General features: G+C 43.8%; 1 protein-coding gene across 1 annotated transcript in view; it reads right to left on the bottom strand.

The window, feature by feature from the left end:
• Positions 1 to 22560, bottom strand: part of LOC146623609 (collagen alpha-6(VI) chain-like) — a 45859-nt gene extending 23299 nt beyond the window's left edge. The window contains exons 1-15 of the mRNA XM_085366035.1: positions 22528 to 22560; positions 18062 to 18169; positions 16960 to 17547; positions 15491 to 16048; positions 11870 to 12484; positions 10987 to 11544; positions 10201 to 10752; positions 9352 to 9930; positions 6400 to 6969; positions 5162 to 5520; positions 4425 to 4503; positions 3564 to 3706; positions 2984 to 3076; positions 2322 to 2375; positions 1709 to 1780 (exon numbers count right to left, since the gene is read on the bottom strand). Of these exons, the coding sequence (XP_085222161.1) occupies positions 1709 to 1780; positions 2322 to 2375; positions 2984 to 3076; positions 3564 to 3706; positions 4425 to 4503; positions 5162 to 5520; positions 6400 to 6969; positions 9352 to 9930; positions 10201 to 10752; positions 10987 to 11544; positions 11870 to 12484; positions 15491 to 16048; positions 16960 to 17547; positions 18062 to 18140 (4899 nt within the window). The 5' untranslated portion in view covers positions 18141 to 18169; positions 22528 to 22560. The remainder of the gene's footprint in view (positions 1 to 1708; positions 1781 to 2321; positions 2376 to 2983; positions 3077 to 3563; positions 3707 to 4424; positions 4504 to 5161; positions 5521 to 6399; positions 6970 to 9351; positions 9931 to 10200; positions 10753 to 10986; positions 11545 to 11869; positions 12485 to 15490; positions 16049 to 16959; positions 17548 to 18061; positions 18170 to 22527) is intronic.
• Positions 22561 to 22976: the final 416 nt, after the last annotated feature.

Raw genomic sequence — 22976 nt, 5'->3', positions numbered from 1 at the left:
ACGTCTGATATATTTAATATTTGTGTGATATATTTATAACAAACTATAAACAAACTTGTCAGGCTGAAGGACATCACGTCTGACACTGTGGTCAGCAGCACAGGAGCACCACAGGGAACTGTGCTGTCCCCTCTTCTCTTCACCCTGTACACCTCTGACTTCTGCTACAACTCTGAATTATGCCACATTCAGAAGTTTGCAGATGACACGGCCATCATGGGGTGTATCTGGGATGATCAGGAAGAGGAGTACAGAAGTCTGGTGAGGAACTTTGTCGCATGGAGTCACACAAACCACCTGCAACTCAACACCTCAAAGACTAAGGAACTGGTTGTGGACTTCGGGAGGTCCAGAGAAGGTCCACTGCCGGTTCAGATAGAGGGGGAGGAGGTGGAGGTGGTCAACAAGTACAAGTACCTCGGGCTGTGGGTGGACAACAAACTGGACTGGTCATGCAACACAGAGCACCTGTATAAAAAAGCCCAAAGCCGACTGTACTTCCTCAGGAGGCTGAGGTCTTTTAACATCTGCAGGAAGCTCCTGAGGATGTTTTACCAGTCGGTGGTTGCTGGAGTACTTTTCTATGCTGTGGTGTGCTGGGGGAGCAGCACAGCAAAGAAGGACTCATCCAGGCTGGAGAAACTGATCAGGAAGGCTAGCTCTGTGGTCGGCATGAAGCTGGACACTCTGGTGACAGTGGCAGAGAAAAGGACACTAAAGAAACTGATGGACATTATGGACAATGCCAGGCATCCTCTGCACACGGCCATTAACAACCAGAAGAGTCTGTTCAGTGACAGGTTGCTTCTCCCCAAGACAAGAACTAACAGACTTAAAAACTCCTTTGTCCCACACGCCATCAGACTGTTTAACTCCTCTCTGGAGGGGAGAGGGAGGGGAGACAGGGGGACAAAGGAGGGGGGAACAACTAAGCTGTAGTGCCTCTTCACCTCACTGTGCAATACCTTTGTTAATAGTCAACGGTGCAATAGACTCCATACTTGAAATGTGCAATTCATATCAGAGGACATAGTGGTGGTAGACAAACAGAAGCAGACGGCCGTAGTGATCGATGTAGCGGTTCCCAATGACAGCAATATCAGGAAGAAGGAACACGAGAAGCTGGAGAAATACCAAGGGCTCAGAGAAGAGCTCGAGAGGATGTGGAGGGTGAAGGTAACGGTGGTCCCCGTGGTAATCGGAGCACTAGGTGCGGTGACTCCCAAGCTAGGCGAGTGGCTCCAGCAGATCCCGGGAACAACATCGGAGATCTCTGTCCAGAAGAGCGCAGTCCTGGGAACAGCTAAGATACTGCGCAGGACCCTCAAGCTCCCAGGCCTCTGGTAGAGGACCCGAGCTTGAAGGATAAACCGCCCGCAGGGGCGTGCTGGGTGTTATATATATATATATATATATATATATATAAAATATTCTGTAACTCTGTAACTTCTGTCGGTGCTGTGCTTTTTTGGAAACCGAATTTCCCAGAGGAACCCACCCGAGGGATTAAGAAAGTTTTATCTTATCTTATCTCTTGTTTTTCATGATAAGAACAAAAGTTAATGCTAAAAATCAGTCGTCACACAGTCTGACATGAAAAACATCTCCATGAACTCGTCTGTTCGACTGCAGCGTCATTTTCTCCACGTGATGGAGTAATGATCAGACTTCAGCAGTGCTCCTCTCAGAGGTATGACACATCGCGTACCTTCTGTCCTCTGCTTCCAGGACAGCCCCGGATCCCCTGAAGTCCAGGAAGTCCAGGAGGACCGCGTTCGCCCTGCAACACAAAAGCAAAGTCAGCGCACCTGGTTCGAGCTCTCAGTCTGCTTCGTCCTGTAGGTCCATCTTTCAGTTATCAGGTTATATGAATATTATCTCAATAATACATCTGCATTTAAGTAAAATGTAATTGCCAACTGCTTTTAGGTAGCCCCCATAAACAGGAGCAAGCAGCTGGCAATTGTAGGAAAAAAGAACTTTAACAAGAATTTTAAACTTTAACAAGAAGAACACAAACTACAAACTAGAAAATTCAAAGTAAATAATTAAAAGCAAATTTTTTAATGGAAATGAATTCAGGTTTGAAGTTTTTTAATCAGGTTCAAGATCCTTTATTTGTCACATGCATAGTTACACGCAGTGAAACGTGTGCTGACGCGCTGCTCGACTGTGCAAAAGCAGAGAACATTATGTACAAATAACTGAATAAAATAAAACAATCTGGAAATTTTTACATTGAAAATCTGAAAATGTAGATTGTGCGAGTGTCTCATTTACAGCGGAAAGAGCTCGTGGTGGGATGAAGAAGAAGCACTTACACTGACTCCTTCTTCTCCCGGGAAACCCGGATGACCCCGCTCTCCCTCCTCACCCTGTTTATAAAGCAAACAGAACCATCAGAAAGAAAGCAAAGGGCTGGAAAAGCCTTCAGGACACATTTCACAACTAATTAGATTAAGTGGCAGCTGGTCAGTAACGTGATATATTAAAATGATATTTTAGTTATTAGAGTTTATGATATTTGGACAATCGTGTCATGGACACCAGAGCAGCTCCGGCTGCCGTCCACATGAACAGGTTAAAGCTCCATCGTGCAGAGAGGAGCTCGTTTAAAATGGACTGAGGCACAGTGGAAACTGATCTCAGGTCAGACCCATCCATGTGTGGATGGGTCTGTGGGAGAGGGAGCATCCGCCCTGTGGAGCTGGCAGCTGGCACATCTGGACAGGCTCCGTCAGTGCTGAAAGCTATACACAGGTATCAGAGCAGCAGCTGCTCCGTGCAGACGTGTTTTTCATGTTTGAGTGGGATGATGCTAAAGCGCAGAATGCATCTGTTGCATCAGCACGCCTGCAGTCCAGACCTCTGGCCTGCTGCTCAGTTTCATGCAATGATGAATTTTTGCAGTTGAAACGTGAGATATGTTCTCTGTGTTCTATAGTGAAACATTCCTGGTGTAAAGTTGGGGTTTCACACTCACCTTTGCCCCTCGTGGGCCTGGAAGACCACGGGGGCCTTTGTCTCCCCAACATTTGCACATCACTCCGCAGCATTCCCGGGCTGTCACGGTGCTCTGCAGTCAGACGAGGGGGCGAAGGACATACATGAACAATGCACGATCTTTGTGAAGATCTTTAAGAGGCAAACGTCGGTTACTGAACGTTTTGTCTTCAGAGAATCAGGACTCATCAAAATATTACTCGCTATAAACTTTAAGAGGAACGATTATGTCAGCAGGAAAAATGGAAACAGGGAACTGGTCCAATCACAATCCTCCCGTCAGCCGCCTCCTGAATGGCTGATGGGATTATTGTCCCTTTGATTTCTTTGTTGCTTACGTGACTTTTCTTTCAACCTACCCGCATGTTTTGCACTTGGGTCCTCTTATCTCACCTCATGACTCCTTTACTGGTTATTCTGAATAAAATTCACTCACATTTTTTACATTATATGAATAACATGAACGTGGCTCCTTTTTACTCAGACTAAAGATTAAAACTTGCTTTATTTGTCATTTAGAAAAGGTAGAAACGCACTCATGAGCAATGGGACTGACTTACAATCTGTTGGAATATGGTGCTGCCGATGCTCGGCATGCTGATTATGAGCTGATCGGTGTACCCGAATCCGCGGCCAAACTCCACCTTCTGTAGCTGAATGTGGTTAGTGCCCCTGAGAGCCACGGCCAGCAGGGCGCTGACTCCTGCAGACAGGACAACAGACTGGAACGGCGTGGCTTCACAAACACAGTGCACGTACATTTCCACTGGATCTGAATCAAGCAAACTGATTAGGTCTAGAAATATTTAGTAACTTCTCCTCGTAGATTAGATGGATCCAGTCTGATGGTGATCCAAGTGCTTCTTACCCCTCAGCTGTAAAAGGCATTGATGTGAACGCTACAGCTCGAGCTTCAAATTGATATCATAGCTGCTTCTATTAAAATCTTTGATTAGTTTGAATCTCAGTGACCTCAGAGCCACAGTAAGTCTGATGAAGATCTTGCGGATGTAATAACTTGAGAACAAGACGACGTAGGAAATTGATATCTTAGGTGTGTCTCCTCAGAGGCCGAGGGGTTGCACTAGTATTATATTCAGTTCTTTCAGCTCTCTGTCATTCTACACAAACCACTTTTTCCTGGTTGTTTAGGAAAGTTCTTGTGCTTCCGCTTATTCTGCTCCACGGGACTTCCTCGTAGCCCAGAATTAAAATTAAAGCATGCGTTTTTATGTTTTAGGACACACATGGGACACTAGCCCATACATCTAATGTAATAACTGAAGAATTTGTGTGCTAACATCAGATCAAAGTGCATGGGGATGTCAATTAAGATGAGCAATGAAAAGTAAAGATGACACAATGAGAAAACCAGAAGCAAAGTTGGGAATGAAGTGATCTTAGTAAATGCATGTTTTTACCAGACTCTCGCAGCAGCTTTGATTCCCGCTGTAGACTCATGACGTTTTCATTGAGTCCATCAGAGAAGATCATCAAGACCTAAACGACAGAGTAAACCACGTCCGACAGTTTAATGTGGATGATGCCTCATGAAGTGGTAATGTTCAGGGCTGAACGATGAAGTCATAGCAGAAGTGCTAAACACTGCAGCTCCTCTAATGTCCACTAGAGGCTCCAGCAGTGAGTCAGTCCCCATATACTCCCGTGTTATAAACAAAGCTCTTTACCATTAGCAGTCTTCATGCTGGGTAACAGTAATTAATGTAATTGAATGTAGTGTCCAGTATTTGGCTACCCAACAGTCACGGCTGCAGTTTATGTGCTAAATTTTAACAAGATGAAAAATAGCACCGTTGCATGTTAGCAACACAGGATATCAATTCAGTTACTCGGATAATTTCATGGTGAAAATGAGAACTGAAGGATTCTGAAAGGTCTAAACTAGTGCTGCCAGCGTTAATCTCCTTAAAATGACTTTAACGCCATAACCACATTAAAGTGGCAAATCTCTGTTAGCGAGTTAGCGCGGATTGAGTGGGGCTGCACGGCATCAACACGTTAGAGTGGTTAGCTCATTAACGCGTTAGTGAGCTAGCGCCGTGCGTGGGGCTGCACGGCGCTAGCTCACTAACGGTTATGGCGTTAACATCATTTTAACGAGATTAACGCTGACAGCACTAATCTAAACATGTCTCACCTTGACAGTAGCCTTGGATTTGGTTTTGAACTTCTCCTTGTAGAAATTCAGCAGCTCAGAGTTAAAGTAGGTCGGCTGGGACAACTTCCAGCTCAAGACTTTCTTCAACTCGTCTTCACTGAAGTCTGCAAAATTTGTATCATACAAGGCCCTGCCATCACTGTCTACCAAATGGAAGGCGATTTGGGTCTTGACCGGGGACTGGGGGACGCCAGTGCAGCACAAGTTTTCTTCTGTTGAAATATGTGAAATATGATGGACAATCTCTTCCAGGTGTTGGATGTGGTCACTGATCAGCATGTTGTTGGATCCACTCGTGTCAGTAATGTCGAATCCTATTGCAACGTCGATGGTACAATCTGAACATGGGAAGAAAAGCAGGGAAAGGATATTTGTCTTTGACCATCTGCTGGTTTCATCTTCATGTTTCCCTCTCACCACATATCCAAACCCACATCATGACCAGCAGCTTTACAGCTGTGGCTCCAGCAAACATCAGCTGATACTAGAAACTAATATTAAATAAATTCTAACAACAGCTGATCAAGCTTGAACGTGCTGCTGTTGTTTAGCGCGACATCCACTGGTTTCCTGTTTCTGGTGCAAAGTGGGCGATAAACAAAGGAGAGAGAACAGCCGATCAGCTGATCATTGATCAGTTTCATGATTGAAGTAGAAACAGGAGAGAGAGGGGAGAGAATGAGAGAAGAAGAGGCAGCTGTGCAGCAAAGACACAGAATAACTCCAGCTTTGTGTCTTTTTCATTGTAGCTGAAGTCCGGGACAAATCACTTCCTTTTCACCTCAGTACCATTTTCTTCTCTTTGTCTACGATAAGATTGCTTTCAGAGTCGTTGCCCAAGCAAGGGGGAGGGTGCATCAATCTTCTTGGCTATAATTGGTCCAGCCCAGAGTCAATCATGACCAATAGGCTACCACCTTTCACTCTATACACCGTTACAAACAAAAATGCCCCATAAAAACGAAAAATCACCATCGGGCAGTTGCCCGGTATGCCCGATGGCCAGTCCAGCTGTGGATACTTGTCCCCTGAACTGTGTGGTGTGAAAGCAGTTGCTGTTATAAATGGTGCCCCACATTACGTCACCATTTAAAATATGGAAATTGGATCTTCTGGCTGTCTTGGTTTAGTCTCTCTTTTAAAGTATTCACTCAAAGATTTTCTGTTCGCCTAATTATGAAATTACTAGTCATGCACATCTCTTTTTTCCAACTTACCAATTTTGGGCTCGTCGTCAGGCACAGTGTCACAGATTTCATCAATGATCTTTTTCTTGATATTTGCCAAGCTGTCGAAGTTCTCGACATCAAAGACCTTCTCTGGTGTGCCAGTGATCTGCAGGAGCTGTAGGTAAAAGACATCTCCAACAGCAATGGCGAATACTGTAACCCCCATTTTCCTGAGCGCTTCTGCGGCATCCTCCACGTCATCATGAGAGTTACCATCTGTGATCAACACCAGGTTCTTGGGAACACCTCTGCGGCCTCCATTTGATTCATGAAAGTAGTCCCTAATGTGATCCAAGGCTTTTCCAAGATTAGTGTTTCCACCGTTATAGTTCATGTTAAGGATATGCTCGATCAGCTTCGTCTTGTCGTTGTACGTGTTAAGGTAAAACTCATGTTTAGGATTATCACTGAACTGTGCAAGTCCGACATGTGCAAACTCTTTTCTGACATTAAAGCTGTCCACCACACTTGCTGTGAAGTTTAACATAATTGTGTGCTGGCTTTGGTTGATGCTGCTCGAGTAATCGAGTAGGAAGACCAAGTCTGTCTGGTTGCAAACTGCCAAAGAAAAAGCAAGAAAGAGACATTTGATGCCATTAATACACAACTGTGCTGTGAATTTAACACTGTGGCATCGTCAGGCTTCCATCAATCAGCCAACCAACAACCTGATGCCATCTTTGGTTAGACTTTTGTATCTATTGTGACACCGGAAGAAGGGTTGACCAAAAAATTAGACATTAATGAAAAACTTGGGAAACATTAAACATACATATATTATATAATTATTATAATATATTAATCAGAATCAGAATACTTTGATTCCTAGGGGAAATTATTTTATATCATATAATATAACAAATGTCCCACGTGTGGGACTCATAAAGGTTATCTTATCTTAATATAATATAATATAATATAATATAATATTATAATTGTCACAGTTTGCCAAGGCAAACTGCGTGGAGTGGATCCAGGTGCAGACATTCTCAAACTCAAACTTAACTGATGATGAACCATTTATTAAAGCAGACAGAACAGTACAAAATAAAAGGGCGAAAACAACACAAACTAAGCAATAACCTAAACTGGGTAAACTCAAAAGGAAACACGAACTATGAAAAACCCTGGCAAATAGAAAACCAAACTCTAAACATTGCAATGATGATGATGAGGATGAGGATGAGGATGTATGAAAACCTGAACGCAGGACTTGGCATGGGAACAACACAGACGATCCGACAAAGAATGAGAAGGCACAGACTAAATACACACAGGAGGCTAAGAAGAAGTGGGAACACACGGGGAACAGCTGACACACATGAACACAACGACATAACGACATGGAAGAGTAAAACTGAACACGATGAACACAGGAACACAAGACCTCTTCAAAATAAAACAGGAAACATAAGACGCAGACATGACAACCTGAACTTGACAAAGTAAGACAGACATGAAACACATGAAGGGCAAGGGAGACTTAGCAGGGGAGTAAGACACAAGGGGAATCTAATAACAAAGAAGTATAACAACCTAGGCATGAAAAAAAATGAACGTAGAAAACCTGAAGGGCTTAAACTAAAACTCAAAACGCTGGGTCAAAAGACCCTGTGGAGGACCACAAGAGCCACGCGCGTCGAAATAAAGATTTCTGTGCTTCAATAATGAATTGTAGAATAAATTCTGCATTTGTAAATTCATTTTGGAATTCCAATTTAATAAACTGCATTTCAAAATCCATTTCCCTTTCCTGTTCGCTCCGGGATTAGCTGCTGGATTAGCTGCTGGATTAACAACTTCATTTTAAAAATCGTGCGGCTATTCAAATTAGCCACACCGTGGGATGTAAGGAGCTCTCTGATTGGTTGGACAGACCTCTCTGTATGCTCTGTGATTATAAAGGCCTTAAATTCTGTGATATATACTGTCAATGATTTTCACAGAGGTCCTAAAGTACTTAAATCTCTGCTGATAGTCTGGTTGTTTATATTTTCACATGTTTTTGTGTCTGTAGTGCTCTCCGCTCCCATGTCTCAGCACCCCTCGTGCTGGCTGCTGTCTGGCGCTCCACACTTCTCCTGGGGACACAATAGACGCATATAACCGCGGGCATACACACTAACTCAGTTCAACTGGATGACTAACATGGAGTCTCATGGAATGATCCTGCGTCGGTGGGAGCTCCAAGACTCTCCTAAGTAGCTCCCCCGACGAGCCCTGATCAGCGGCAGGTGTGTAGCTTCGGGTGTGGCCAGTCCCCTAGCCGGGCAACACCCACCAGGCCTGAAGGCGCCTGTAAACCAGTGTACATACACACCTGCACCCATATACACACACACACTCACATCTACAAGCATGGAGAAGAGCAGCAGCAACACCAAAAATACATGGTGGTGGTCAGAGGGCCCGGTGGCGCCTGTGTCCGGCAGCCTCGCCTCTGTCAGTGCGCCCCAGGGTGGCTGTGGCTACAATGTAGCTGCCATCACCAGTGTGTGAATGTGTGTGTGCATGGGTGAATGACTGAATGTAGTGTAAAGCGCTTTGGGGTCCTATGGACTAGAAAAGCGCTATACAAATGCAGGCCATTTACCATTTACCAAAAATACATATAATATCACCAGTCCATGACTGCCCAGGGATCCTGGGTCGCTCAGACCCAGGGCCCTGACAGTAGGGCTGTTTGATGACGTTTCGGACTCCACAAATGCAAAATTTATTCTACAATTCATTATTTAAGCACAGAAATCTTTATTTCGATGCGCGTGGCTCTTGTGGTCCTCCATAAGACCCAGGATCGTGACAATAATATAATATAATATAATATAATATATAAAGCAGCTTGAGGTAATTGTTGTGCTCTGGTGCTATATAAATAAAACTGAACTGACTCAAAGACAACTAAAGGGAGCATAATAATTCCCTTTGGGACACTCTTACCTCGCTTAGTGGAATTGCAGAACACAGAAGAAATGTTCTGGTACAGAGTTTCCAAATCCTTAAAATTATCGACAAAGAAAACTTTGGATGTGTCACCACCAGCCATGGTCTCCAGCTGGTCCCTCTTTGCGTCCTGCACTCCGATACTGATGACTGTGATCCCATTTTGTCGCAGAGCATCAGATTCTGCTTTCAGTCTGTCAGAGTCTTGAGCTTCTCCATCTGTGATCACCATGAGAATCTGAGGCACACTGATATCTTTCCGACCACCATGTTCAGCGTTGAAGTACGGCAGCGAGTATGCCAAAGCAGCACCTGTGTATGTGCCTCCTTGTGGTTGTACCAGCTGCTGCAGAGCTTCAAGGACTTTTCCTTTGGAGTAAATTTCATTTAGAGTAAAGCTGGATTTGGGTGTGTCAGAGTAGAGAATGACTCCAAAACGAGTCAGATCTTTACCAACTGTGGTCTGGTTCACAACTGAAGCCATAAAGGTGTGCATACTTTTGAACTGTTCCTTCTTTATGCTTCCAGAACCATCAACCAGAAAAATAATATCAGCCTTTACTGTCTTTTTACAATCTGGATGAAGGAAAAAGAGAGGAGGTTAGCAAAAACAGAACTTTTTGTTGTCACAATAAAAACTAAAATAGCAAAACAAACATTTTAAAAGTCATTTTTATTTTACCAAATCAATCATTAACCATTTGTGCTGAGGTATTAATGGGTTTAATATATTAAAAACTTTTTGAGTTAATTGACTGAATGATTTAGCACCTCCACAGACTCCACCTTTGGTTGTACCTTTTAGACAGTCACACATCACAGATGGTTTTAAACAGCCTCTCTTACCTTTCTCACAGAACTTCAAGGCCAGCTTGGTCTCTAGTTCCTTCAATGCATCAAAGGTATTCTCAATAAAGACCCTCTGCGATGAGCCACTGATCTCCGACAGTTCCTGCTTGTTAGCCTTATCCACTCCAATGGCATAGATCACCACTCCTTTGGCCCTCAGAGCATGAGCTGGTTCTCTGACGCTATCATGGGATTTACCGTCTGTTAGAACGACCAACCACTGCTTCATCCAAGGCCGCCCTCCTCTGGCTGCATCAAAATACTGTGAGACTTCTGTGATGGCCGTGCCAGTGAGAGTGCCTTCGTTCATCTGCTTCATAACATCGATGGCGTTTAGCATTCCTTCCAGGTTGTAGTGTGTGGTGAGGTCGAACTCCAGGCGTCTGTTGGTGCTGTACTGCAATAAACCAACATGCACCTTATCCTGTCCAATGTTGGACTTGCTAATGACAGATTTCATGAAATTTTTCATCTTTTGGAAGTCTTCCGCAGAGATAGTCTCAGAACTGTCAGTTAAGAAAAATATGTCGCTTGGTATGTCTTTACAAGCTGTGGATGAAAAACAAATAGAGGTTAGTGTGGTTTTCTCTTTTTACAGTTATTTCCCTACCTAAATCTAGAATTGGCAATTTTGAACATGTGAAAGTCCCATAAAAGAAAGAGGAAATCATGTATACATCTAATCAAGTTTTTGAAATAGTTTATGGTCCTGTTCTCTATCCTCTCCTCTTATTATCTCAATGATGTGTGCTACAAAGCAAAGCCCAACTTAATTTAACTCACTTTCCGAACAGATCTCTCTGATGACGTCATTTTTGATGGTTTTCAGGGCATCAAAATTACTGACAAAAAACTTTCTCTTTGGATCCCCAGCAATCTCATTCAGCTCATTATCATTTGAGGCATTCACCCCGATGGCGTAGATGATGACCCCCTGCGCCCTCAGTTCTTCTGCAGCATCTTTAACTTTATCTTGGGATTCTCCATCAGTGATGGCGATCAGGTACTCGGAGACTTTGTAGCCACGGCTCGTCTTTGCGTTCTGAAAATGTCCTTTCATGGATGACAGTGCTTTTCCTGTGTTTGTTCCACCTCCTTTGTGAAAGATTTCCTTCACAGCCTTTTCCATTGTCTTAGCATCTGAGTGCTGTGTTAGGTCGAACTGTAGAGAGGGGGAATCTGAATATTTAACAAGACCCATGCGAACATGGTCTGGCCCAATACGGAAGGTATGAAGAAACTCAATGATAAACTTCTGCATGTCTGAGAAATCTGCATTTTCAATGCTCCCTGAGTCATCCATCAGGAAGAAAATGTCAGCCAGGTCCTTTTTATCACATGCTGAAGAGAAGAACAAAGAGTTAGATCTTCTCACACAGTCAAAGAAAGCGAGTTTGAACTGAACATTCAGAGTCTGAAATGTTTGAGAAACCATGTTTACACCCAGCATTTTTACAGGCTGCTTATGAACAACTATAACTTAATAATGGATGAGCGGTTTCTTACTCTTTTTTCTTATCTGGGAAATTTATCAGGTAAGATCCAGTCACCCACCTTGACATACCTCTAACACTAACACAGAGCATTGCATCAATAATGCTACTACAAAAGTTAACATTTCTCAGGGAAAACTAACGGCAACTTATCAGGAAAGCTTAGTTCAAACCTTCTTTAGTCTCTGCATCACTTTCCTTGTCCTGGACCCCGATCTGGAAGATGGTGTTGCACAGGGTTGCCTGCAGAGTTTCTTTCAGGGGTTTCAGCTTGATGAAACTGTCCACAGTAAAAACAAACTTAGACTTGGGGTAAGATGCCATCTCCAGCAGTTCGGCTTTATTGGCGTCTTTGATTCCGACAGCGAAAACTGTGACACCAGCTCGACGGAGAGCGATCGCAGGTTCCTCCACATTATCCTGGGATTTACCGTTTGTGATTACCACCGCTACCTTCGGGAAATCCTCCCTGCTGCCCTTTTTTTCAGTGAAGATGTTTTTCAGGGTGAAGTGTAAGGCAGCTCCAGTGTGTCTATCACCTTGACGGTAAGGCAGGAAGCTGATGAACTGCAGAATGTCTGCCTTGTCTCTGAATGAGTTGAGGGAGATGTGTGCAGTCGACACGTTGTTGTATGTAACAATGCCTACTCGGATTTTAAATGGACCAGTTTCCAGGCTGCTGATGACCGAGCGCAGGAAGTCACGCATCAGCCTGAAGTTTTCCTCTCCAATGCTTCCAGACTCATCAACAATGAACACAATGTCTGCCTGGTTAGCCGTTTTGCAATCTGTGAAAGGAGCAGACTCAGTTTAGTCAACCCAACTGAAACTGTATGTGATGTGAATCTGAAGCCTAGACTGTCACATGTACCCCAATCAGAAAACATGGGTGAATAAGGAAGTGCAGCTTCTACTAAAGGCACGTACCAATACCGTCAGATCAGGGGATGCTCAGACCTACAGTACGTCCAGGAATGACCTGAAGAGGGGCATCAAGAAGGCGAAGCACAGCTACAATCTGAAGAACACTTTGTCAGCTCTGACTCACAACATATGTGGATGGGCATTCAGGCCATGTCTGACTACAAGCCCAGCAATTCCACACAGACAGCCATGGATTTGTCCTTCCTCAATGAGCTAAATGACTTCTATGCTCGTTTTGTTAATGACAACAAAGAAAAAGAAACCCTACCCCCTGATGACAGCATTTCAGGACGTGTGCTTTGAGCATGTGCAGAGCAGCTTGCAGGGCTCTTCACAGACATCTTTAACCTGTCGCTTGCCCAGGCAGACATGCCAGCGTGCTTCAAGACCATCTTCATCGTGTCAGTGCTAAAACACTCATCACCAACTAGCCTGAACCACTATCGCCCTGTTGCTCTCACGCCCATAGTTATGAAGTGCTTTGAGCAACTGGTCCTGGCACACCTCAAGGCATGCTTGCTCCCCACACTGGATCCTCACCAATTTGCCAATCGAAGCAACAGGAGTACAGAGGATGCTGTACCCACAGCGCTGTGTACTCTCACACCTGGACAACAAAAATACTTATCCAAGAATGCTGTTTATTGACTTCAGCTCAGCATTCAGTACAGTTATTCCCTCCAAGCTGATCACCAAACTTGTGGATCTTGGAATCAGCAGCTCCACCTGTACCTGGATCATGGACTTTCTGACCAACAGACCCCAGCATGTTAGGTCAGGGTATAACTGCTCTGCTGTGTGCCGAGCCCGTTCCTCTGACTGCAGACCTAGGTGAGTCTGCTACAGTGAAGAACTAAAGCTGTGTGGTGCTGACAATAACCTGTTCCTGAGTACCAGCAAAACCAAAGAGCTCATTGTGGACTTCAGGAGACAGGAGACGGACACCCATGTCCCCATCTACATAAATGGCACAGCTGTTGACCGGGTGTCCAGCTTCAAGTTCTTGGGGACCCACATCTCTGAGAATCTGTCCTGTTCAACTACAACCTCCAGCCTGGTCAAGAAGGCCCATCAGTGCCTCTTTTTCTTGAGGACACTGAAGAAAAAACACCTGTCTGCTGTCATACTGAGTAACTTCCACCACTGAGTGATAGAGAGCATCCTGTCCAACTGTGTCACAGTGTGCTGTGGGAATTGCTCTGTTGCTGACAACAAGGCACTGCAGCAGGTGGTGAAAGCTGCGCAATGCATCACAGGGACTCCACTTCCTGCCACTGAGGATGTCCACAAGACGAGGTATCTATGCCGAGCACGCATCATTCTCAGGGACTCCTCTCATCCTGCCAATCAACTCTTCCAGCTCCTGTCCTCCACAAGGCGCTACAGGAGCCTTCAGACTAAAACCAGCAGGTGAAGGCTTGATGCTGGTTTTAGTCTGGAAAGACTAAAAGAATAATTTGTCCTCTCAGCCGCAAAAGAATCCGGGTCACAGGCACCAATTATTAAATTCTGTTCTTTTGAATTCTTTTGGCGACAAAGAAAGACTTACGACTCAGAGTGGTCAAGTTCGAAAAATGATCTCTATTGTATATTTCTGGAAATGGAGACCTGTCACACGAACACACACGCTTAGGTCTGAAAGCATTACAAGCCAGCATGGTTATGTAGTTCTGCTGCACGTCACACACACACTCAGTTTACTTAGTTCCGCTTTTTCTATACTTCCTGTTTTCTGCACAAGACGTGCAGTCTACCCTGTGACTTTTGGCCTACAGTCTAACTCACAGGGGCGTTTTCCTGCACTGGACTCTATAAAACAATATAAACAGAAAATAAGCATTTAGAATATATATTTATATCGTAAAATTAGGAAGAGCTTCTTCCCCACAGCTGTCACCCTACTGAACTCAGTCCGCCGCTGAGCCTTTCCATCCACACTCACTTAAACCTCTACACTCCACCTTCCTCCTATCCTTCCCACTGATAATTTCATTCTCAACATTCACCATATGCTTACATTGGTTACTGCTACAGTTTGGGACACTGACATAGAATAGTCTCTGGTATAGTGAGTACACTGTTCACTATTATAGTCTTCTCCCACTGCTGTAGATATACTCATACCACTCTGTAGATCAGTTTACCTCACATCGACACATCTGTATATACTGTATGTAGCACATCTGTATATCTGCTCGTCTGTAGAGCAATATAAATATCTGTATACTTAACTTATATGTACATAATCTGTCATAACTATTTCCATCTTTTATCCTACACATATCTGTATATAATCTGCTCCTATTGCACTTACTGCTTTTGCATTTCTGATTAGATGCAAACTGTATTTTGTTTTCCTGTATTCATTCCTGTGTAATGACAATAAAGTTGAATCCTGATAATGCTGCAGGCAGATTTCAGGCATGATTGAGTTTCACTCACTCACCAAACAAAGCATAAAACCTAAGCAAAATATTAAAATGTTAGCCTCATGAATAAAAGAACAGAAATGGTGGATTTCCTTCCTTCATTGAGTCTTTTTATGGTCTACTGTGACATGCGAGTGAAAAGGCTAGGCTGACATGTTCCAGATCCAGGTTTTTGTACACCTGGATCACAGTTGATAGTAACGGGTCTTAAACTACAGTGAACGGCTATTTAGTTTTAAAAGATCAAAGGTATGTTGAAAAAAAAACCCTCAGGTGATTGTGTGGAGACTTTCTGCATCGTTAGTTGGGATGATCTGACTGCTTCCTCTGGAAAACTCTGGCTTACTTATAATAAACCATCGTTGCATTTATAGCTGCTTCAGAAACACTGCTGTGTAGTTACTGATGATGATGATGATGAACTGATGGCGGCTTTCTCACCTTTAGTGACAGTCTCCACTCTCCGGGCCGTGAGCAGGTCAATCAGCAGAGTTACTCTTGAAGAATAAAAGATATAGCCAGGGCTGGCAAAGCGGTCCAGAGCATCCTTTGTCGCACCTGCGTCCATCCCCACAATAATTACCCCCTCGTCTTTCAGATTTTCAGCAGACCAAAACACAGGATCATCCGAGTCTTTTCCAGCCACTACAACCAAATACTGTGGGGTTCCCTGTTGTGCGCGGCCTCCTGCCTCAGCAGTGAAGAAGTTCTCTTTAGCGTAGGACAGAGCTTGTCCAAGATTTTGTGGTTGGCCTGTTTGTGAACGCAGTCGGAAACGTCGAGCAGCGGTCACGATCTGCTGCTTGGTTTGATAAGTGTTGAGACGAAAGTCAACTTTGACGTCCTGACCGTACTGGGCCAAGCCGACACGGTAACCAGACGCTCCAACTTCCAGTCGATTCAACAGTCTGAAAAGCTCATTTCTAAACAGGGTAAACTGATTGGAAGCTATTCCACTGTCCACCAGGAAGAAAACATCTGCAAACCTGTCGACCAAAGCTGAGGAAGACAGAAGCAAAAGTGTTTTAGTACAAGTTCATGTTCAGTATACAACAAGCCTAGCGCTCATGTGATCTACTACCTGTCATGAACTGGCTGTGCGCAGGCTGGAGAGGACCCAAATGCGAACTCTCGGAAGAGAGGACGTGAACTCAAAATATAACTTTATTTTCTGAACGGAAAAAGGCAATACAAAACTAAACTGGGAAATTCTACTAATACTAGACCCAGGAAAACAGGGAGAGGCACACAACCATGAGGGAGGATGTGACATGGAACTGAGGGAGACGCTGACATAATTACACAGAAGACAGCGAGGGACGTGGGAGCACACGGGGAACACAGCTGAGACCAATATTCATAACAAGACAGGGGAAGAGCGAACAGAGCATGACGTACAGCGACAGGAGACCATCAATGTAAAACGGGAAGCACACAGAGACGCAGACTGGAGGGGCGAGAGAGCACAGAGGAGCACGAGAGAGAGAGGACAAGACGAGCTGGGGAACATAGGAAAACATGACAAAATCAAACAAGGAGAAACACGGCGCAAGCACTCATACAACTAAATGAATATACACAGAAGGAGACACAGGAGTCAAGACACGAGGGGAATCTAAAAGGTTAAACAGAACAACCTAGGTTCTATAGAATAAACACAAGGAACCTAAAACATAAATAATAACACCAAATGACGAAAAACGCAAGTGAACACAAAACACTGGGTCAACAGACCCAGGACCATGACACCACCTCACAGTGCTCAGAGGCACAGCTGAGGATGGACCAAGCAAAATGTGCATTTTCAGCTTTCTGTTGATTCTTGTGTCAAAACTGTATTCAGGTGCTTCTTAGATATAATTAATCGTGCAATAAAGAGATCACTGTATCAACCAATCAGCTTTCTTTACCTAGCGTCTGATCCTCCAGACTGAGACAGACCGTTTTCAGCAGGTTGTTGGTCTGGTCCTGGAGCTTCTGGTAGCTGACAGTGGTGAGGACGAAGCGCTCCGAGGGCCAGTTAGCGATGGTTATAAGCTGTGTCCTGCTGAATTCTCCGACCCCGATGGCGAACACGATGACACCGTGCTGCCTCAGTCTCCTGGCAGGTTCCAATACGTCATCTGTTGATTTGCCATCTGTGATGACCACAGCAATCTGAGGCACACGGCGCTCGGCTCGGCTGCCGGCCTCTTTGGTGAAGTACTCCGTCCGGAGGAAGTCTATGGCTTTGCCGGTTTTTGTGCCGCCTCCTCGGTGGGCAAGGTTTTGCACTGCAGCCAGCAGGGAATTCTTGTCCCTGTGATCCGTCAGCTGGAACTCTGGATAAGGATCGTCGCTGTACTGCACCAAACCGATCTGAACCTTGTCGGGGTCGATTTCAAAGCCCTGGATGGTTTTGCGGAGAAATGTGCGGATCTCCTGAAAGCTTTTATCATTGATGCTGGACGAGCCATCAACTAGGAAGACGATGTCACCGACGGTGACGTTTTCACACTCTGGATAGCAGCAAAAGAAAATCAGTGTTCATACACAAGTATTACAGGGAGATGACACACAGTCCCAGAATAACATTATCAACTAAGCTCCATTAATTGTGATGAACTCATGAAACAAATGTTCTGTCTCCTGTTCTCTACTATTAATCCCACTAACCCTCTACGGCACACGCTATGAGCTCACCGAGGAATCAAATAGTCATGATTTGTTTTTGGTTTTTTGCTGCTTACTATTGGATGCTATACCATTGTGAAAAACGGAAAAATATCACACTTTAATGGAGTAAACAGAAATATATCAGCAGAAAAATGAATTAAATTGGTGTCTCAATTCCTTTAGAAAGGATAAAATAGACTTTTTAGTCTGGAAGCAACACCGTGCCCCTGATAGTTAACAGTTTGTCTTTGAAAGCAATCACATGAAATGTACAAAAGCACATGAGCACCTGGATTATCCTGTATCTAAACTCAGGTTTCAAAGACACAGCCCGGCATGCTGCGTTCAAGTACCGACCTCTGACTGTCTGAGCAGCGACGCCACAGAAGAGTGCCGCCGTGATGAGGCTGAAGAGAAGACCTGCCCTCCCCGTCATGTTGGGACCGCTCACGTAGTTCTCTCCTCCTACACCAGCAACAAGACGGAAAGAGTGCCAACAACATTGTAGACATTATAAATTACGTGAACTTGCTTTCACGCATAATGACGTGACTTTATTTTTTAATCAGTTCATTTCACGAAGTCTAGTCGTTTGTCCAGATGAAGCTTTGCAAACCTAAGCCGTGCTGCCGTGCACGTTTTTGGAGCGAACGTTCTCCTGTGACTCTGCCCACGGGCGGATCTACAGGGCTAGCATGGGCTGGCATGTGCCTCCCTAAAATAATAATAAGCTAGCATTAACACTTTGAGCCTAGCTACAATTAACAGTTAATGTGAACTCTAAAACAGAACATATTACATAGTGAGCCCCTCCCCCCCACCCCTCCACCAATGAAATGGTTCCTCCTGTAGCTCGGGACCAACTTTACATCTTTATGTGAGTAACAGCCGATGCTTGTGGTTGTCCCAGAGCGCATTTGAATCAACACCGTGGGCATTTCCAGATTTCACACACGAGGTTTATTGTTCCAGTCTGGAAATGGAATGAAGGTTATTGCTGTTAATGCCGGCGCCTCCAAATCACATGACCGATGTATAGGCTTTGGAGCGTGATGTCACGGGAGGGGGTGTGACCAGGATTTTTGGTTGAGGCGCCATATTTCTGGGCCAAACAAAGCGCTAGCGAAAGAGGAGAGAAAGCACACGGTTAACACGTACTTGCTGTGTGGTCGTAACGTCAGACGCACAACCGGCAGGAGAATAAGCTTGAAAATAGTTTATCTTTTCATTGTTTCCCCACCTGGAAGCATCATGAGGGTAGTTTTATTTGCGATGGGATCTGGGGTCATAACAAATTAGAACAAACATCCTAATGAGTGATTTTGCAGAACTATGTTCTATTTATAGAGTTGCTATTTGGCATTATTGCAGAAAAACTTGCCAATGAAATGGATGAAACACATCGTGACTGGTTTCCAGCGCTACACATGGGGCACTCTGAAATCCCTGCTTCAAACGTACCACCATGCCAATCAGATTACTTCTTCCATGTGAGGGTGAAGAGGGGACCCTCCTGGGTAAGATGGTGAAGGTTTGCTGTGTCTGCTGAACAGTCTGGTAGTAAAACCAGGCACAAATGAAACTTGCTCTTGTTAAATACTCTTAAAAGTCTTGTGCTGTAAATACCGGCAATTTTTCAAAAGATACATTAAACCGAGTAGTGTTAGTGGTGGGTGATATTATGTAATTTGAAAAATGTGTTTCTTTATTCAACAAACGTGGATGTGTCCCTCCAGAGGTTTATAATTGTGAAACTGGTTCACCTTGTACGCGCTGACTCCACAGACAAGATAAGAAAATATATCAGGCTGAGTGACTAGCGGTTGGTCTTCAGGGTTTCTACTCCACGGCTGTACTTCATACGGGTCCACATTTCCAGTGCTCGATATTTTTGGCAAATACCGTCTCTTTGCATCTGGACACAAGCTGTCCCTGTACCGTCCTTTTTCTTTTGAGCTGCTTTTAAGCATGTTTCTAACAACCTTCCTTCCAGCTCACGCCAGAAATATGGTGCCACGCTCCCACAATACATTGTGCCGATACGTCAGTTCCAAAGCCCTATACTTACTGCTTTGATGTATTGTAACCATATATGTACAATGCACATTACAGGACGTAACAGTAGGTGTAAAAGAAATGGCTTTGGTTTCCATGCCACCCTGAGAAATCTTCTCTAGTTTTCTAATTCTACTGTTATGAACTTTAACCTTTACCATGCTGAGGCCTGTCCACCTGACCTCCTATGTCAGGCGTTACCGAGCACTGGTTAAAGTTTTTTTTGGTGTTTAGGGCAAATAAAAAAGGTTCGCTCGAGTCAGAGAATAATCTGAAATGCAAAGATGAGTTAGTTATAACACAGACAACACAAGAACCAACATTTTTATATTCTGCCAGTTAGAAATATTTCTTTGATTTTTAATCATTCTAAAACACTCAAATCAGAATCGTTAATCAATTCTATGAAATACTGAAGAATTTCAAAAATAAATAATAAATAAAAAGACGAGAAGTCAAACCTCATTCATTCTGCAAATGCAAGCTCGCGCAAACGTACTGTGACAAAATGTCGAGAAAGAAAAGTAAATATAATATTTTGACTTTATTCTTAAAATTACTATTAACAACAGATTCTGGAGAAAAGGAGTGAGATTAGAGATCTAAAATCCAGTTTCAACCTTTTTCATGAAATATAAACTTTGATTAAATGCTAAAGCAAATAAAAAGCAAAAGTATAAGAAAGTAATAACATTATTTAAACATTTCTCGATGCATGCTTAGTCATCCAGGTAAGTAACTCTCCAAAAGTTGATTCTGTTCATCTGGACGGAGCATTTTCAGTGGAAATTATGCACATTTACATAATCATGATGAAGGACCTGCCTCCCAGCCCATTGTTCCTCAGTGGGCTGTTTCAGTCATTATGCAAATGTATGTTTATAAGATTGAGACCTGCAGTCAGCTGAGACTGAAGACGTCACCTGGATGATGACGAAACGTTTCTCCCACAAAACGCTGCGTCCAGATGAACAGAATCAGCCTTTGGAGATTATTTAAATATTCTTTTTTAAATATGGCCCTGGTACTCCTTCGTAGGCAGAATGAGTTTTTACACATGAGCTGATGAACATAAGAACACACAGGCTGCATCTCTGTAGCTCATCAACAAACACCATCACACGCAGTCACCACAAAAGCCCGCTGAGGTAAAACAGCACGTCTTAATTCTCTACGCCAGGGGTCAAAGTTCAGTCCTCAGGGCCACATGTGCTTGCTGCGACGCGCCTGAATAAAATCAGTAGCAAGACTCTGTAGAACCTGACTGCATGCTGACGTTGCAACCCTACTCAGGTTAATTTGATTAAATGTTTGGAAAAATGTACTTTTACTGCACTGTGTTCATTCACTCATGAGCTGCTGTAACATGAATCAAATGGCTGAATTGCACCTCAGCATTAGGGCTGGGTTTTGATAATCGATTTATTGATTAAAAATCGATTCTGGCTTGGATAACGTAAAATCGATTCATTAAAATTCTGAATCGATTTTTTTAATATAAATTTATTTTGCCCAAAACGCCAGAATCTCAGGTTGAACTTCACAAAATTTCAAGAACCACCAAACAGCTAAAACAGTAAATGAGAGCAGGAACACAAAGACGTAAACACACAGCGCGACCCGCGGATCAGAATCAGTGAGATGTGACTTTCTCACGGTCGGTGCTGGAAGCCGACAGCTCGCTGACTCTGATCTGTCGGCGCTTTGTGTTCACGTCCTTTATGCGCTGATTCTAAAGCTGTTGGTTTGATGTCTCTCCAAACAATATTGACCGAACCAGCAGCAAAAGAAGATCCAAACTACGCTTCACATAAACATCGTCATGATTCACTCTTTTACTGTTTTGCTTCCACCGCGATGCACAGCTCTCTCTCTCCCTCTCTCTCTGTTTTCTGCATTATTCGCTTGCTTGTTACGCACCAGTCTACCGTTGCTTACAGGCTGTCGGCCGCTGTTTTTTTTTCCTTTTACTTACTTCCAAAAAGAAAACCTAATTTCTGCCGTTCAATACTGAACAAATTTAAACTTTTTAAAATTATGCAAAATGCAAAATGCAAAACGCTCAGCCGTGTCTCTAATAAAACCGCTGTAACGTCAGAGGTGATGTTCATGTGTTGATTAATGGTTTTCTTTCGTTTTTGATCTACTGCAGAATATTTTTATAAAATCCCAGAACAGGAAAATCTCCTTCATGTTTTTCTGTTTTATCTTCAGCTACTTTGACACAAAGGCCTCGCTGTGACGCTCACACCTTTGATAAAGTCTCGAAAGTGTCAGCTTCCTTTTTATAGATACAAAAATATGTAAATGTACCGATCTGAATTATAATATGACAGATATGGGCAGATCTGAAAACATGCTCAATAGTCATCTGAATCTACAAACTATAAATAGCTGCTGCTCCAGTGATCTGAGTCAGCAGTGTCAGTCCATCCAAGCAACATTCATCAGGCAGCACATTCTCAATGAATCCCGTCTGCTCTGACACACCGTGAGCTGCTGCAGCTCAGTCTGTAGTTTGAGCTCCACTAAAAGTCTCAGCAGACAAGCAGCTGCTTTCACAACATCACAGCTGGAATCACACAAAACTGACCTGTGATCAGACATCATCAGGTGATATTTCAGGAGGAGACAGACGGTAAACTGCGCATGCAATCATTTCCTCTCTGACACAACAGGAAATTCCAAACTTCCCAAATTGACTCAGAAAAATCTGCATATTTTCTTTGACTGCAAGATTAAAGAGAAAAAGACGTGAACCCACTTACAGCTCTGCTGCAGCAGCATCAGCACCTCTGCAACCAAACACAGCTGATCCAGAGCTGCAGCTCAGGGCTGCTTTTAGAGGAGGAGAGGGGCGATGGCGGGGGGGTGGAGGAGGAAAGGTGGCACCTCCTCCGGCTCCTCCCGTCATCTTCCTCATTAGAGGTGGATTTACATGTTTGACTTGTGAATCAAAAGGATTTTCTGGTCACACTGAAGCATCTGTGCGCTTTTAGCTTAAAACCTTTAGCTTAAAATCTCAGAGTCGTGCCGAAGAGTTTCTAACTGCTGGCTTCTCTGAGCTTCTTACTCTGCCCTATCCAGTCTTTAAGTCTGACATCATTAGCTGTGCCTGGGCCCAAACTCTGCTGCAGGTCTCAAAGTCAAACGAACACTGCAGCATCACTGAGAGTTAAAAACTGTCTAAATTCTTTCATCTTCAATAAAATGATCA

Source organism: Diplotaxodon limnothrissa, linkage group LG11 (assembly GCF_057381915.1).
Source record: "Diplotaxodon limnothrissa isolate DT_005_m linkage group LG11, D_limnothrissa_male_GT1.1, whole genome shotgun sequence".
In the NCBI taxonomy this organism is placed as follows: Eukaryota; Metazoa; Chordata; class Actinopteri; order Cichliformes; family Cichlidae; genus Diplotaxodon; species Diplotaxodon limnothrissa.
Note: the sequence above shows the minus strand (reverse complement) of the source record. Positions and strands in the feature narration are given on the sequence as shown.